The sequence below is a fragment of the Quercus robur genome, chromosome 11 (assembly GCF_932294415.1).
Source record: "Quercus robur chromosome 11, dhQueRobu3.1, whole genome shotgun sequence".
NCBI lineage: Eukaryota > Viridiplantae > Streptophyta > Magnoliopsida > Fagales > Fagaceae > Quercus > Quercus robur.
In genome coordinates this window covers 52377878-52395115 of record NC_065544.1, presented here as the reverse complement: position 1 = coordinate 52395115, position 17238 = coordinate 52377878, and the positions used below count along the sequence as shown (strand labels likewise).

The 17238-nt window shown below is 34.6% G+C and overlaps 2 protein-coding genes and 1 long non-coding RNA gene across 3 annotated transcripts; 2 read left to right on the top strand and 1 right to left on the bottom strand.

Moving 5' to 3' along the window:
- Positions 1 to 1687: 1687 nt before the first annotated feature.
- LOC126705665 (protein CHAPERONE-LIKE PROTEIN OF POR1, chloroplastic) lies at positions 1688 to 7478 on the top strand. The gene is made up of 3 exons (XM_050404777.1): positions 1688 to 2118; positions 5882 to 6242; positions 7150 to 7478. Exons 1-3 carry the CDS (start codon positions 1747 to 1749, stop codon positions 7323 to 7325), a joined length of 909 nt encoding a protein of 302 aa, XP_050260734.1. The 5' UTR covers positions 1688 to 1746; the 3' UTR covers positions 7326 to 7478.
- On the top strand, positions 2131 to 5714 carry LOC126705666 (uncharacterized). Its single transcript, XR_007648382.1, has 2 exons — positions 2131 to 3257; positions 5630 to 5714. It is a non-coding gene; the product is annotated as an uncharacterized LOC126705666 (long non-coding RNA).
- A 906-nt stretch (positions 7479 to 8384) lies between the features above and the next one.
- Positions 8385 to 14377, bottom strand: LOC126706430 (protein ALTERED PHOSPHATE STARVATION RESPONSE 1-like). Its single transcript, XM_050405877.1, has 4 exons — positions 12829 to 14377; positions 11232 to 11455; positions 9767 to 9990; positions 8385 to 9678 (listed from the first exon to the last, which is right to left on the bottom strand). Exons 1-4 carry the CDS (start codon positions 13727 to 13729, stop codon positions 8829 to 8831), a joined length of 2199 nt encoding a protein of 732 aa, XP_050261834.1. The 5' UTR covers positions 13730 to 14377; the 3' UTR covers positions 8385 to 8828.
- Between the last annotated feature and the right edge of the window lie 2861 nt (positions 14378 to 17238).

Sequence of the window (17238 nt, the reverse complement as noted above, 5' to 3'; positions counted from 1 at the left end):
TAATTACATGACTTATTAAATAGTCATATGAACCATCCCATTTTGTTGCCTCATATTAAGCCGAAGGAAATTTCCAAAAAAACAATTGATAATTTGATATTAGAGTTAGTAAGAATTAAATTTTATTACATAAAATCTTATAAATCAATGTGTTAACTTTTAAATGCAAATAAAATTTTATTTAATTCATTACAATATCAATTTATAAACCTTTTATAATAAAATTAATAATTGTTTTTTCATTTTCCTTTTTTTTTGAAAAACTATAAAAAAAAAAAAAACTAATTTTTTAAACTCAACTTAATTTTTTCAATATTTTAACAATTTGGTGTTCATATCACTCCTCTCTTCTTATAACTATAAAACTTTAAAAAAAAAAAAATATATATATATATATATATTATAAATTCAATAATTACAACTAAGGAGATGAATTTGAATCTTTAACGTCTCGGATGGATGATGGAAAAAAAATTATAGGTTGATTTTTTTTTTTTTTTTTTTGAGAGAGAGTTTCAACTTATAATGTCCGCTCTCGATAATAGCTCTTTATTATCAGACCAAGATACCAATCAATTTTTTGTGTAAGCGGGGATTAAACCCTAGATTTCTTATTCAATTATCAGAGATTTTATAAGTTGAGTTAATTGAAACCCACTATTTATTTATTTATTTTTGTTGAGAAGGTTATAAGAGCACTCACAGCAGTGGTGTTATATTGCTATATTTTAGCTCCTTAAACACCAAAATCATGCTACAGTGCACATCTATAGATAGATGTGCATTGTTCATGAGAGCTAAAAAAAAATGTTATTTTATTCTTCCCGGCTACCACTTGCTCCTTTTTTTTCTTTCTTTTTTCATTCTTTTTATTAGACTGTGCCTCTCTCTCTCTCTCATTCACTCTCATCTCTCCGGTCTCTCAAAGCTCATCACTCCGGTCTCTCATCTCATCTTTGAAGCTCACTCTCTCAACTCCAGTCTCTCATAGTCAACGTCACTGCCACCAAAACTCGACGTCACCGACCCACCAGTCGTCCCAAGCCACTGATCAGTCTCAGACCCACGCCGCCGATCAGAGTGCTTGCTCGTGGATATTGGGTACTTGACTGGGAAACCCATGGAGCTCGCCAACCCACCCCTTCTGCTGATCGAGCTTGCCGACGTTGTGCTTGTTTGTGATTGGTGATTTTTTATTTTGTTTGTGATTGGTGATTTTGTTTGGTCTAAGTTGAGAAAAAAGATTAGAGATTTGAGTTTTATTTATTTATTTATTTTTTTTTTTTTTGGTGCTTGTTGTGGACTGGTGGTGGTTGTGGCTGTGCTAATGGTAGAGGTGAGTAGAGGTGGTTGTGGTTGGTGTTGTGGATGTTTTTTGGATAGTAGGATATATTATTTTATTGTGATGTTTATATTATTTTATTGTGTTGAAAGCTAAAATAAATCAACTACTACAGCATGTGTATTGTGTATAGGTAAAATAGATAAAATAACTTTTGATGGAAGTAAAAAACTAAAATTTTTAGCTCCACTACTGTGGATGTTCTAACTTGTAGGTTGAGTTTTAAAGCTATTAGATAGAGAGAAAGAACCTCATAATAATTTGACCCACAATAATTCCCCCAATCAAATGGTCATGAATGCAAGGTACAAATCTACATTGCAAATACAAGTACAACTATCTCTCTCTTTACTTTTCTCTATACTCAGCCTTTCATTTCTCCCCAATACCAAAAAAAAAAAAAAATGGATGCCACACTCTCAGTCCGACCCAACCGCTTCACGTCGGGGTCACCTTACCCTCGACCCACATCTCGCAAACCCGGCCCACCGCCCCACATCTCCCGCCGCCGCCACACCACCACCACCACCACCACCAAGAGGAACCAACCCTGGCCGTGGCCTGGCCCATTCTCGTCGGCCCGGCGCGCATTCATAGCCGCTCCGCCGGTTCTCCAAGCCGGCTCGAGAGCCGACGACTCGGCTCCCTTCGAGATGTCCGTTGAAAACGCACTCAAGCTCCTCGGAGTCTCCGATGGAGCTTCCTTCGACGACATACTTCGCGCCAAAACCTCCGTGCTCGCTTCTTGTAAGGACGACCAGGATGCGATTGCTCAGGTCCTCTTCTCCTTTTCGATTTTGTTTTTCTAATAAGGTTTGGATTTTTGAGTTGTGAATTATTGTTTTTGAGCTAAGTTTGAAGGGTCTAATAGATTTGATATTTGAGTTGTTTATAGTACTAAACATTATAAACATCTTTAGCACTTGTTGTTAATTTCATTATATTGGTATTAATTTTCTTTAGCTCAATTTACATTTTAGTTTGGAATTTTAGTTTCAAATTAAACAAAAGAAAAGTTTTTTATTAAATGGGTTATTCGAGTCGGTTGTGTTAGGGTGGTGGATTAGTTTTACGTGTTGTGTTTGTGTTGGCCTGTATAGTTGAATACTTATTATTCGACACGGGGACACGAACAAATTCAAGTTTCAAAGTAAACAAAGAAAGGTTTTATTAAATGGGTTATTCGAGTCGGTTGTGTTAGGGTCGAGGGATTAGTAAACGTGTGGTGTTTGTGTTGGCCTATACATGAACACAACATGAGAACATGAATTGCTGCCCCGATTTAGGAGTATCTTATAGTTTCACTTGTTTCAATTCAAATTTTATAGGATTGATTTGGAGCTAATGAAATTATGGGGTTTAATTTGTAATGTTCTTAAACTATGGCGTTTGATTTGAAACTGCCCATAAAATATAGAGGAGTGTTACGTCCACAACATTTTCACAACAAATCATATATGGTAAGTTGTTATTAGTTCTAATTTGAATCTACAACTTAAGTTACTTTTTTGCCCACCCATAACAACCAATATAACCCACCACTTAGGATTTGTTGTGAAAATGTTGTGGACATAGCATTTCTCTAAAATATAAGGATTAAAATACAACTTTCCATTTTGTTTATGTTATCTTCACATTATTACAAATTTTCTCCTTATTTTCTAGGTGTCTTAATATGTTTTGTGCCTGTGTGTGTGTGTGTGTGTGTGTTTATATATATTTCAATTGTGGTACAATTGCTAAAGATCTTAGACCATTAGATTGGAAGAAGAGTCATGCAAATGTGAAAAAAGTATAATGGTTGTTTTCTTTTTTAGTGTGCAAGGCCAGTGGTTTGTCATAGAAGACATTGTACTTTGTGGATGTGATGTGCAGTGTTGTTTGTAAAATAGATACTCACCTTATAATTTGGAAGGTTCTTAATATTGATGTTGTTATAGTAAGTATGATTCTTGTTATACATGTGTCTGATTTATTCAATTTCACGCTTAATTCAGAAGGTTACATTACACCCATTTGGTGGTGTATACTGTAGGTCGATGTTTATTTTCTGACTTTCTGTTATTTATTAATTATTGAAAGAAGGCGAAAATATCATTTTGGTCCCTATATTTTACGGTCACAGTCAATTTGGTCTCTACATTTTGGTAGCAGTCAATTTAGTTCTACATTTTTGTAGCAGTCAATTTAGTCTATGTTATTTTCAATTTGCAGTCAATTTGATCATACGGTTAATTCACTAACGGAAAATGGTTACATGGCAAACGGTTTGTCCAGTTGGCATGTTTAGTGTTAAAATATTAAATCAGATGCTGATGTGTCTAATTTTTAGTTGCCACATCAGCGATTGCTTGGCAAAAAAAAGCCATATCTTCTTTTAAAAATATTTATTTTTGTACCAATTTTTTTCCTTTACTAAAAAAAAAATACATTCGATTTCAAAAAAAAAAAAAAAAAAACGTTTTTCCAACTTACATATGCAAGTCTCAGTAACATATATTAAGTACTATAAAAATCTAATCTATGACTACGACCAAAAATAGGTCATCAGCATCCCTATTATGAACTCAGTCCATCTCTTTCTCTGACCTTTCACCTATTGACTCTTGTTACTGAGAAATATACCAAGAAAATCTGTGTCTTAACTCTGATTTGTTTTTCTTTATTTTGATGGGATTCTAAATGGATTCTTTGAAATCTGGGATTCCACTAAAAAGAGAACTTTTTCTAGTATTTTTCTTTTGGTAGAACTGAGAGCACCCATTTTCATAGAGACCTAGTGCAAGATTCTCAAGGTTATTGTTGTTTAAGAAGTTAGATTAATTACTTCTAATGGATATGTGCTGTTAGATTAAGAAGTTGTTATTAGTTCTAATTTGAATCTACAACTTAAGTTACTTTTTTGCCCACCCGTAACAACCAATAACAACCCACCACTTAGGATTTGTTGTGAAAATGTTGTGGACATGGCATTTCTCTAAAATATAAAGATTAAAATACAACTTTCCATTTTGTTTATGTTATCTTCACATTATTACAAATTTTCTCCTTATTTTTTAGGTGTCTTAATATGTTTTGTGTGTGTGTGTGTGTGTGTGTGTGTTTGTGTTTATATATATTTCAATTGTGGTAAGTTTCAGGGATGGAACTACCGGGGGGGCCCTGGTTTTTTTAAAATTTCTATTTTAATATTAATAAAATCATAAATTTTATAGATTTATATGTGAATATACTTATTGGCCCCCCTAAGATTTGAAGGAGAGAAAAAATACTAATGATTAAGTTAATGTTCAGCTTAGATTCTCCATGATACAATGGCGTACATGGCTTCAAAGATGATTTAATATTTGCTTTGTTGTCATGATTTAAAGATGTTTAAAATTTTAGTTGTTGCTTTTGTATTGATTGTAATCCACTCTCTTTGTGTTAAACTTTGGATCGGAATGAGAGAAAACTGAAATTGTTTTCATTGAATTGATAGACATTACAACTCTGTTTAAACATATACAAAACAGAGTAGAAAGGAGAAGGAAAAACTAACTAGTCAACTTGCACAAACTGAAATTAACAATCTAGCAAATTATTGAAAAAACCAATCACAAGATGAGATGTGGCTACTCTAACTAGTTAAATATAGAGACCTAACAACCTAAAGTTTTACATAATATAATAACTTGGACAAACTTGCAGAAGCCTTCATTTTTTACACTTTGTACCAATACATTACAGTTAACAATGCAATAAATATTTTTCCTTTTCTCAACAAAAAAAGAAAGAGTTAATCCTCTATTGAAATAGCCCAATCAACATCTAGTGATATAAAAAAATTGGCTTCGATTTTATAAACTGAAACTGGAAGATGACCTCTTGACGGATTTTTTGATTTTATACACTGTGATATTTAGTACATAATCATAGATGAATTATGAAATTAAAAGAACACTGGGTTCACTTTTAACAGATTAGTGTATTGTAATGTATTAAAAAGTTGATTTTCATGATTTCTTTTTTCATACATTGGCCCCCCCTCACTCTATATCCTAGGTCCATCCCTGGTACTAAGTTTGTCTTAGATTTTGTACTTGATTATAGGTGGATTGATTGGACAATTGCTAAAGATTTTAGACCAAAGATTGGAAGAAGAGTCATGCAAATGTGAAAAAAGTATAATGGTTGTGTTCTTTTTTAGTGTGCAAGGCCATTGGTTTGTCATAGAAGACATTGTACTTTGTGGATGTGATGTGCAGTGTTGTTTGTAAAATAGATACTCACCTTATAATTTGGAAGGTTCTTAATATTGACGTTGCTATAGTAAGTATGATTCTGGTTATAGATGTGTCTGATTTATTCAATTTCATGCTTAATTCAGAAGGTTACATTACACCCATTTGGTGGTGTATACTGTAGGTCAATGTTTAGTTTCTGACTTTCTGGTATTTATTAATTATTGAAAGAATTGATTGTTTCTGCTAGTTTTATCCTAATAAAGTTGCTGATAGTTTTGATTTCCTTATCACTACTGGTTTGAATGTATTTTAGGTTGAGGCTGCATATGACATGTTGCTTATGCGGAGCTTAACCCAGCGACGAGCGGGAAAAGTTGTGAATAGTAGCATCCGTTATGCCGATGTTAAACCTGTGAATGCTTCTGGCATCGGATCAATGCCTCAGTGGTTGCAGACTACTGTGAAGAATTCACCCATTTCAGTTGACACACCATCAACTGGTGATTTAGGTATACAAGCAGGCGTGTATGGGGCTTTGATGGTATTAACCTATGTCAATGGAGCTTCAACATCCTCTTCCCTTCCATATTCTGGAGCTGATGTTCCTGGACTGATATTGGCTGGTAGCTTTGGAGCTTCCTTGTACTTCATGACCAAAAAGAATGTGAAGTTAGGTAAGGCTTTTTTATATTGATGGTACTACTTGCATGGCTTTATTTGGATTCAAAGGAGCTTCCTTGCATGGCCAGTAGCATGTTCACTTTACATTGTTATCAATATGTTTAAGTCAACTATGGAAGTCTTGCGGTTGTGTAAATTAACTTGGTTCTTCATTATTGGGAAGAAAGAGAAAAGATAGAGAGGGATGAGGAGGGGGGGACAAACCATCCTCTATCAACGGAGCATTAGTTAAGTCATCTTGGACATTAGTTATTAAGAGTTTTTAAGTGATTTATGGTTCTGATTATATAAATAATTCTAGCCGTTAATCTGAATTTCCTTCTCCCATTAGTAAAGCAAGGTTTCAAGTTATGGTATTAAAACCTGTCATTTTGATGTTGCTGGCGTTGGAGCTACAATTTTGGTTGAGTCTAGTTAAGGTAGAGAATTTAGCTTAAACATATCTGTCACTACTTCTATGGTCACTTTGTTGTTGACAAAGAAGAATCAAGTAAAATTGATTTGCTTCTGAAGGAATGTGAATGTCTGAAGGAAGACAAACTATTGAGAACTTAAATGGAGTATGATTTGTACATAGTTCTGATTTTGCCATGGTGATCTGGTTGAGTTTGGTGGTCCAGAAACGAAACAGCTAAAGAAAAAAAATGGTATCCTGCTATTGAAAAGGTAATCAAGACTGCTTTTGATAGTTCCACTTTTAAAGCAAGGCAAGGGCAATTTTTTTTAACTTTGTGGATGTAGGAATGATTCAGCTGGTGATTTGGACTACCAGGGAGGGGGATTAGATCACTCTTCCAGCCTTTTCTATTAAACAAGCCAAGGCTTTAGAGAATGCAAATTTTTATCTCTTATATGCTTCAGCTAGGTGGAAATATTTGAGTGTGTTGTTCATATTTGCAGGGAAAGCTACTGTAATTACCTTAGGGGGGCTTGTGGCTGGTGCTGTGGTGGGATCTGCTGTTGAGAGCTGGTTGCAGGTAGACATCGTCCCATTTCTTGGCGTACACTCCCCTGCTGCTGTAATAAGCGAATTTATACTCTTCTCTCAATTGTTGGTCTCTCTGTACCTTAGATAAGATTAAGAGAAGAGTGTATTTGTAATTGATATTTTGAAATCTGTAATTATTCATTTGCATTGATCATACCCGAGCTTTTATAGGATGTGTATCATTGCACATATTGTACAAAACCAAAAGTAGAATGTAGTGAAACTCTAATCATTTCCTCAATTTGCTCGCAAATCAAATTATAAATTTATAATCTTCATTTACAGCTTTTAAGATATGAGGGACTAGCATTGTCATTCCCAGTTTCTGACGTAGCGTGAGTGATTTTGTCTTGTTAATGTTGTCTTCTGATCAGTAAAGCTTTGGAACCATAAAATACCAAAGGTTAGGCTGCTGTCATTGTTACTACATACAAGAAGGAAAGTTGTTTACTCGACCACTAGGACAGCCGTTTGCTCTTTTGCCAGATACCAATACCAATGTCTTCTCTGCATTCTGATATTAGAGAGAGGGAAGAACATGTAAAGGCGTGCTTGGGCTTCGATGGTTTAAAAGTCGGTTTGTTTTATAGGTCAGTTTATATGTAGCTTGCCTCATAGTTATGAGGTATAGTCCCTAATTGATTGTTGCCCTTTTTGGGGTTCATAATCATTGGAACATGAAATCCATGCTACTCATAAAGCAAACGTTCAGGTAAGAGGGAGACAATGATGATGTTTCACGATGCTTGAAATAGTTGGTTTCAGACTTTAAAAGTCATTGAGATGAAGGAAGTCAAATAGGCAGAGAAACCATCTTTTGATGCTGCCAACCTCAGGGCAGAATGTTGCTTTGATTCTCACAATTAAGGCTAACATCTGGGGTTTTTTTTTCCCCACCTTTCACAGGGGCTAGTAGAGGTAGTTTTGATCATCATATGGCCCATCTTTGAAAGTCCTGAATATTTGTGTCTCATAGTACGCAGTATGGCCAATTTTGTTAATACTTTAAAAGGATCCTTGAATTTGAAAACGGTTTTGCAATTAAAGCCAAAATTTAGAGTTTCTTTTTCCACAAAAAAAGCTCTAAATTTCATTTTTCATATTTTATATAAGTTCATAACTTCAAAACACTATTCATACCTTATCAAACACTGGAAACATTGAAGAGCATTCCAATTAAAGCTCTATAATACAAAAGCTCAATTACTAAAGCTTTATCGCTTTACTTCCAAAAGCAATGCTAAACGGGCATTTTTTTTTCTTTCACCAAACACTTGATATATAATTCCCCTGTCCAAGACCACAAAGTTCTATACTTACAACAATTGCCCACTTGAATTTCCCCTCTCTACACTTCTTGGAACTCTTGCCAAGAAAGACAAGCAGAAAGGAAATTCACAGGTTTTGCAATAAAAACCACGGACAAGCATAAACAACTTTTAATAATAACAATAATCAGTTCGTGCTGCAAAAACCTCCTAAAAATGCTAATAAATGTCTCAGCGAGCTGCTTTGACACAATAAAATATACAAATACCTTACAGAATCCATGAATCATAGATCCTCAAAGCCCCTTTTTTAGCTTCATGCATCATCTGCTGCCATTATCTTCAATCTTGGAGTCCTCTATGTATGATAGGTTCTCAGCTTTCTCAGCATTTTCTTTGCAATTTACAAGGTCATTGTATATATTTTGGGAAACCTTGGAGAACTCCACTAAGGACTCAAAAATTGTAGAAAACCCAGTTTGAAATCCGTTTAATGTAATCCTTTGTGTTTCTTGCATGTAATTATGGTGTTTCTCCTTCTCAGTATCCAACTTACTTCTCAATGTGTCCAACTGATCCTTCTTGTCAGTCAAGTAGTAATCTGGATGTTCCACTTCGGATTCTGACTTCTGTTCTGTAAGCTTAGACTCAAGAAACCTGCTTTCCACCTTCTGGAATGATAGAATCCTTCTGTCGAGATCTTTTGCTAGACTGTCAACTTTCCTCTTCTGTTGCTGTTCCTTCCCTTGCTGATGCCACAGAGCCCTCACATCCTTTGCAAAGCTTTTCAATGCAAAAGCTACTGCTTTATCTGGTAATTTATCCATGGAGGCTAACCAATCATGGCAGATCACGAGCAATGGGGGTCCATTGACTCGAAAAGGCACAGCTGAATTCCTGCTTCTACTGCCCCTAGAGTAGACTTCAACTTCAGGCGCTATGAACTTTGATAGCCAACCATGGAGAGCTTCAACATACCCTTTCTGTGCTGCAACATAATCCATGAAGCATGCATGCCAATTCTGAAGCTCAGCCTCAAGCTGAAGTGTAGCTAGTCGGTGAGTGTCATTGCAGAATTTTCCAAATGTTGGGCAGGTAAAAGACCTTACTTCAAACAGGATCTTATTCTGGGTTTCATGGGAGTCCAACATAATTTTCCAGGTTCTCGTTAGGCTGCACTAGCAAAAAGGAAAATAAGAGAACTAGGGAAAGCTTTTGTGACTTTTGAGTGTGCTTGTTTTGTTAAGGCTTAACTCCTTACCCTTTTAATAGTTCAACAATTTGAGGCTGCAATTCTTCATCTCTCATTTTCTGAATTCTCTCTGAGATTGACTCAGCACTTCGAATTGCAACCAAAATCCTGGCATACAAATCTTTTACTGTAGCTCTGGTTTTGTCCAGAGAGAGTTCATCATCTCCTCTGACATCCTGGTTTCTCAGCCGTGAGCATTTTTTCTCATAAATTTTTCGCATGCTGTCTCCAGCCTAAGGACAAAGTAACATGTCAAATACCGAAATTATATTTGGAAGACATAAGTTTAATTCTCCAATTGTTTAGGTCTTTATGGTTTACATTCAAATCATAGTATATATGACAAATGCTGGGTCAAGGACCAACAGTACAGTCATGATGGGATATTTCGGTTCTAACATCGAGTTGCAACAATTCTGTTTATCTTCGCCAAAGTTATAGCAAACAGTGAAATCAAAATAACAACAATTTGATCTCTAGTTTCTACACATACCAGAACCTTTCAGTAGCTCATCGAAGAGTACTGTATCAAATCCTATCACCTTGCATCAATTAGCTAGCTGTAGGGTTGGAGATTGTCAACATAAATAGCTTATTGGTAAATGTCGTTTGAGATTTTTTCTTGCAACAAATATTTCTAAAATACACACTGAGGAATTACTCGGTGTAAGTATTGATTGTAAATGTAGCTGCGGACTCCTACTGAAGATAATGCTACCGTATAAATTTTTGCCACTGTTTCAGTGTAAGTCTCTTCTTCTTACATCCTCAGGCAGTTAAATTCCATCTCTAACATGATTGTGGCTATTCTGATAAATATAAAACTAGTATCATTTAGTGTGCATCGTATTAGCAAAAAATCCTGTCTGGGTAGTATAGATATCTCATTATTTTAGCCTACTAAATTTTCCCTCTTGCTTTTAACTATTTACCTATCCAAAAACAAATAAAAAAATAAAAAATATAGCCTACTAAAAGCAAGGTCTTCTGTGAAATTAAGAAATGTCTGCATTTATTCTCAATTTAGTGTTTGTTATTAGTGTCCAAATTATCTAAGTAGAGGTCCTATAATGTCATTGTCCAAACCTACAAATCCAAAATAAAGATCATAAGATAGCCAAGACTGCTACGTATTCACTGATAATCAAGGATGTCAGGCTACCATTTTTCTAGATGATCTGTTATCCTAGCACAGGATAGCAGATAGGAATCCATGTGAAGCTGGACCTAAAGTCACTGGATGACACAAAAGAATCTAAGAAGCAGAAAATTGCACAACTCAAAAGTTAAAATCCTTAGCCATTAGTGCCAAACAATCTATATCCCAATAGAAAAAATATTGCAAAAGCGACTGGCATAACTATATATTGATCTCTTTGCATTTGTCTACGCTAGACAAAACAGATAAAATTATAATGTCATTGGGAACAAATTATGGAGGTAGGGAAGACAGTTTTGAGAGAGGATAATTTACCTTAACTTCTTCGTACAGCTTCTTCTCCCAAGCATAAAGTCTTCCTAAGGTTAGTGAATGGCTTCCTGAAGCCATTCCTCCATATTCCTCAAAGAGGTCATTCTTATACTCTGTCCATGTTGAAGAACTTTTGGAAGTGGATGCTACAAGACTCTTGCATGATGAAGGCTTAGATGAAATGGACCGGTTCCATGAGATAGCTTGGACGAGTTTTGTTGAGTTCTCTGCATCCATGAGGACAAGTGAAGCATTATGTTTGTACGGTAGGAGTTGACATATGCAGGATTAAAGTAGATGTTCTTAAATAAATTCTGGAAAAAGTTATTCTTAGACCCACATTTGAAACTACTTTACAAAGTATTTATAATCCCAGCTTTCTGATAAAAGAAATGATGCCAGGGTCCAATATTATCAGAAACCAACAAACTCAAATCTACATAGTTACATAATAAATTAAATAGGTCAATTTTATGGAGTTAAGTCAGGAGGTTTACACACAAGCTAAGGCATATCTTCAACATATACATATATCTAATAAGACATTCTCTGTTAAAGTCCAAAATAATGGAATTCTATTTAAAGCATTTCTTCCTTTGTTAGAATTTTGTTTTCAGAGATCAAATCGTTCTCTGCAATTCACAATAGTAGGACAACAAAATAGTACAATTTCTAAGAAAAGGAAAAACAAAATTGAAACTTGAAACGATCATGATTATGGATTAACAAAATTGTGCATTAACTCTATTCACCTCTGCCATTCTATGAGTCTCTTCCTTTTTACTTTTTAGGAATGGCATCGCCACTCCTTTGGCGGCATCCACTATTTTGGAACTTATTCTACCGACCCATCTCATGACTTTTTTATTTGCTTTTGGGTCTTTCTTCCTTCCTTCTTTCCTACTTTTGGCTTAGAAAAGAAAAGGGAGGGAGGTGGTCCAGGTGGAGGGGAGAAATTCTTCTAGATAAACCTTTTAGTTAGTTCAAGAAAAAAGGGAATCTAGGTTGTTTAGCACATAATGACACTGATATAATTCATGTAAAGGTATAGAAGATTCAACAAGGAAAGAAAAATAAGCACTAAAGTAATACTTCTTACTAAAAGATAAAGAAGAAACAGTGGTGGGAGTGTGGGACTACCACAGGGGCAAACCAAAACACAAAGGAAAAGGCAAGAATTTGAAAGAAATTACTGTCAAGCTATCTGAATTCTGAAGATTTGACTGCAACTGAAATTAATACTAATGCTGTCATGCATACCCAGATAAGCCATGCCAAGGGTGGAATTTTTGGAAATTATAGGAAGAAACAAATTTGCACCTTATATATCCCCTAAACTACATTGCAAATGAACTTAAAAGCTTGGATTGCATGAAAAAATAAGATGCAAGCAAAGGTGACATAGAAGATAGAACCAAAGAATAAAATTGCAAAAATTTCAAAACTTGGGAGTAAAAACCCCACCTTATTTTCTTACTAGACCACACTTCAGATCAATTTAAAAACCGTGTTGCAACTCAATCTAGGACCATGCAGAGCTAAAAAGACATAGGAACGACTTTTATTATCAACAAATATTGAAGTACAAACAAAGACCCACCTTTTATTTCCTCCAAGTTGTTCTGTAGGTGAACTCTATTAGCCTCTAGCATCCTAGAGACATCCTTGCCAGAATCATAAGCCCTGATAAAATGATCCTCAATATCTTTCAGTGCATCCAGTAGCTCCCTCCCTACAACTGGGGTATCAATAACTGTAAGCCCCTTGTGTTCCTTTTGGCTCACATTAGAACTATCCACGACTTTCACCACCTCAACCCCACTGTCATGCTTTTCACCAACATTTTCTTCAGCCACCACCACCTTGGTTTGTTGCTCTTCTCTGTGAACACCTTCCTCTTCTAGCTCTGGTATCCCTTCCTCTTCCCTCACAACCCTTAAATCATCATCTGAGCTCCTTTGGTATCCACTGATAACCTCAGGTCTCACAGTGTCAAAAGGATTAAAGAAGTCCCACCCAAAATCTCTCTGTGGTGATGGCATTGGCGGTGGCATTTGCATATAAAAGTACCCACATGGCTGCTCTAATCTTCCTCTTTCTGCTGCTGCTTCTTGCTCTTCTTGCTCTTCTTCTTCTCTCTCTTCCTCAGAAGAATCTGAAGAGGTTGAGGACCCACATGACTCACAAGCAATGGCTTCATGTGTGGTGGACTCAGAGGGTCTTTGTTGAAGGAACATGGGGTTGTTTATCACATTCTCAGTTGGTGGAGAAGGAGGGCAAGGTGGTGGGAAAGTGATGAGAAAAGGTGAAGAAGGAGAAGAGTGGCGAGCAACAAAGAGCTCTATAGCTGCAGCTACAGCATAAAGTGCATGACAGTACCTACAATGTGCTTCTGCAAGAGTATATCTTTTCTCCACAGCAAGCTTTAGCTGGCGTTTCCTCTCTCTGCAGATACTAACTACTTCCTCTTCTTCCTCTAGTTTAGAAGCAACACAACCCATTTCTTCTCTTGGTGAAGTTTGGAGGGACTTTCTTTCTTGCTTTCACTTAGGTGTTGGAGTGAGGCTGCTTTCAGAAAAACGGGCTGAAAAGCAAGGAAAAGGTGGTTTTTTAGAGGAATCTGTGTATTCTTTTCTGATAAAAAGGAGACGGTTTTTTTTTTCCAAATGGGGAATGAGTTTGTCTTAAGTTACAAGTTTAGAGAAATAGATGAGAAAATGTAGCTTTTTGAGGAGTTTTAGAGCAACCCATTTCATTTTTCTGGTAAAGAAAGGTGGGGTTTTGTTAGAAATGCACGTCTTTGAGAAGTTTTAGTCATCTTGGAGCTGCCCATTTCATCTCTTGGCAGGGATAGAGATTCTGCAGAGTTAATATGTTATAGCAGTTTTTTTTTTTTTTCAGAGCCCAAAAAAAATAAAAATGCTACTATGTTAGCAGAGATATTAGTGGTGACTTTATTTTTTAATACTATAAAACTGGCTAGAGAGATTAGCAGATTTCAAGCAAAACAGACCAAAGATTAGCACAGAGAGAGAGAGAGAGAGAGAGAGAGCAAGTAGATGACAGTAAAGAGCAGGCAGAACCATAGGGCGTAAAGAAGGCAAGGGGCTCGAGAAAGAGAGAGAAGGAGGCATTCTTGTGTTTGGTAATTTGCATTTTGTACTCAAATGAATTGGCGTACGGCCATTTTAATCTATTCTCCGCTTTTAAATTATAAAAAAGTTCAAATAAAATAAAATTTCAGCAGAGTATTTAGAGAGAATTAGAGAAAGATCAAGCATTTTTTATTCTTAAAAGGTTGATGAATGCCAAAAAACAAACATGGAAAGATAGTGCTTGTCGAGCTTGTGCAACAGTGCATGCAACATCCTCTTTTTTTTTTTTTCTTTTTTTTTTTTCACAACTCACATGTAAGGAAAACGCATGTAAATTACGCTTTTGTTTACATATGCGTGGAATATACACTTGTTTATACACCATTGTCCATAGACCCCATAGCCACCCCACTCAGATTGGTTATAATATGTTTGTTGAGTTTATAATAATATCATGGATTCAATCAATTTTAAAATACTTTCATAATTTATTATGAGAACTAATTATTATTAGTAAAATATCATTTTCACTAGTTAGAATCATTATTGACATCATTTTTATTGTGCCATAATTATAACTAATCATTTTAACACCTACTAAAAATATTGTAAAATTTGTTACGTTGTTAAACTTGTTGTTTATTTTATGCCATTCATATTTGATTGAGATTTTAAACTAAAAGCCTTTTTTTTTTCTTTTTAATTTTAAAAGAGTGGAGACTACCTATAATTTATTGTGAAAATATTATAAAAAGGTTGTGAATATAATACCTCTTTAATTTTTATTACATAAACCCTTTAAAGTGATATGTCAACTTAGTATAAAAAAGTAAAAAAAAAAAAAACAATTTATAAATTTATTTATTAATGTTACACTAATTATATGAATTGTCAAATCAGATTATAATATTAATAATTTAACATTTTTAGAAAATAATATACATTTAAAAAAAATATTATATGTTTTTCTAAATATAATTACTAGAAAGCTCGTATATTTTATTTAAAGCACCATATTAATTAAATTATATTATAATTTTTTTAAAATAGCTCTTGTTGATGTATGGTACTCGTCCTTATTTATAAGTATAATTATTATACTTGCTTAATAAAATAAATCAATAAAAATAATAAGTTATATTAGGTCATGATAAGCATTTAGAACAGTGCATGCTTGTTTTAGCTTAGACGTGGTGCCCACTGACCAGAGTCACAGAGAGAGACAGGGCAGTGACTGGTGAGTAAAAAGAGGAGTCAAACTTGGCAAATTACTGGCAAAAGTTGCACAAAGAAAGAGAGAGAGCTCTGCCATTGTTGGGTAGAGATGTATTATTTATTGTTTGTTTCTTATAGTACTTCTCAACCCCTGTGGAATACTAATAATCAGAGCATAATTGTGTTTTTTTAGTTTTGTTTATGGAGATTAAACAATGGGTTTGAGACTTAAAAAAAGCCATTACTGTGTTTGTGAGAGTATCATAATGCCTTTAAGGCTTTAAAACTGCTAAGGGGTGAGGACAAGTCTGTGCCTTCATGAGAGTGAGATCATAATGCTCCTTTTGGCAATGGCAATAGATTTTCCAAGTATAAATAGATACATATATAGGAGTGTGGCTGTGGCACAGGAAAAAGAAGTTGGTCCTGTATTTTTATTTTATTTTATTTTATTTTTATGAGAAAGTTGGTCCTGTATTGTCCATTTATGAGTCTGGTGATGGAATGATGGTACCATTTAGTATCTAGTATTTCTTGTGATATTCAGAAAAAAAAAAAAAAAAAATCACTCTTTTTTTCAGATGAGGTATGGTACAGTGGTACGTAATAAAAATTGTCACTTATTTGATCATGTAATTATAATTTATTACTTAATACCTTAATAAAAAAAGCTTACAATCTTGATAAACTATTGATAATAATTATGTGTTTTTTTTTTCTCTAACATTATTGATTTGGAACACAATAAATCCATAGGTATCAAACTTCCACCAAAAAATTCACATACCCCCTTTTCTTTTCTGAAATTTCTGTGTTTGGTAGGTTCAAGTGGGAGCCAATGTGAGAGTGTAATAAGCGAATCTTTTTGGTGAAAATTTAGCAATTTTGTTTAGAAAACGGGGGAAAATGTACTTTGTTGTGGTTAAAAATACAGCACGAAAAAAAAAAGATTTTAGTAAAAGTTTATAGTTTTTTCAAAATTAATTTAATTAGAATGAGAAAAGTAAATGAAGGCTTTATGGCCGGAAACCACAAACCCACCCCATAATGAGTAGTTGAGTACTATTTTACTTTCTTCCACTCTTTAACAATGTGAGACAAGTCTACATTTAAAACTCAGCTTATTTTGTTAGATATAACTTTTCAAAATATTTTATTTTTAGATATATATTAGGGGTGTCAATTTAGGTTAGCGTGTTGGGTTCGTATCGTGTTGAGGTAGGGGTATTCGACTAAATTGCTCAATCCTAACCCGAATCAATTTAATAATCGTGGCATAATCCTTCAACCCTAACCTGACATGTTAATAAAACGGGTTGACCTGACCCAACCCATTTGACACGCTTAATAAATGAGTTGTGTTGGGTTGACACGAATGTAACACAACCCATTTCAACTTGCATAATATTAAATATAACATCCATCTAGAAATAATTTTTTTTTACATCACAAAAAGTAGTGCATACACTTCAGGTCTTTAACCTACATTCAAAATAATATAGTTCAACAAAAATATAACATTCATCTAGAAATAAGTTCTTTACACTCCAAAAGAAATGCATACACTTCAACCCAAATTCAAAAGAACAAAGTTTAACAAAAATAAAATAATATAGTTCAACAAAAATATAATATCCTTGGAACTCTCCAAATACCAAGTATCAATATTGAAAGAATTTGAGCAAACAGTAGACTAATCC

Bases quoted from the DNA above. Each gene is read 5' to 3' on its own strand.
- LOC126705665 (XM_050404777.1), top strand. From the start codon at position 1,747: ATGGATGCCACACTCTCAGTCCGACCCAACCGCTTCACGTCGGGGTCA. The intron at 2,119-5,881 runs GTCCTCTTCTCC...AATGTATTTTAG, and splicing joins ACCAGGATGCGATTGCTCAG to GTTGAGGCTGCATATGACAT. The intron at 6,243-7,149 runs GTAAGGCTTTTT...TCATATTTGCAG, and splicing joins CAAAAAGAATGTGAAGTTAG to GGAAAGCTACTGTAATTACC.
- LOC126706430 (XM_050405877.1), bottom strand. From the start codon at position 13,729: ATGGGTTGTGTTGCTTCTAAACTAGAGGAAGAAGAGGAAGTAGTTAGT. The intron at 11,456-12,828 runs GTGGGTCTTTGT...TCATGGATGCAG, and splicing joins CAACTTGGAGGAAATAAAAG to AGAACTCAACAAAACTCGTC. The intron at 9,679-9,766 runs GTAAGGAGTTAA...TTGCTAGTGCAG, and splicing joins ATTGTTGAACTATTAAAAGG to CCTAACGAGAACCTGGAAAA.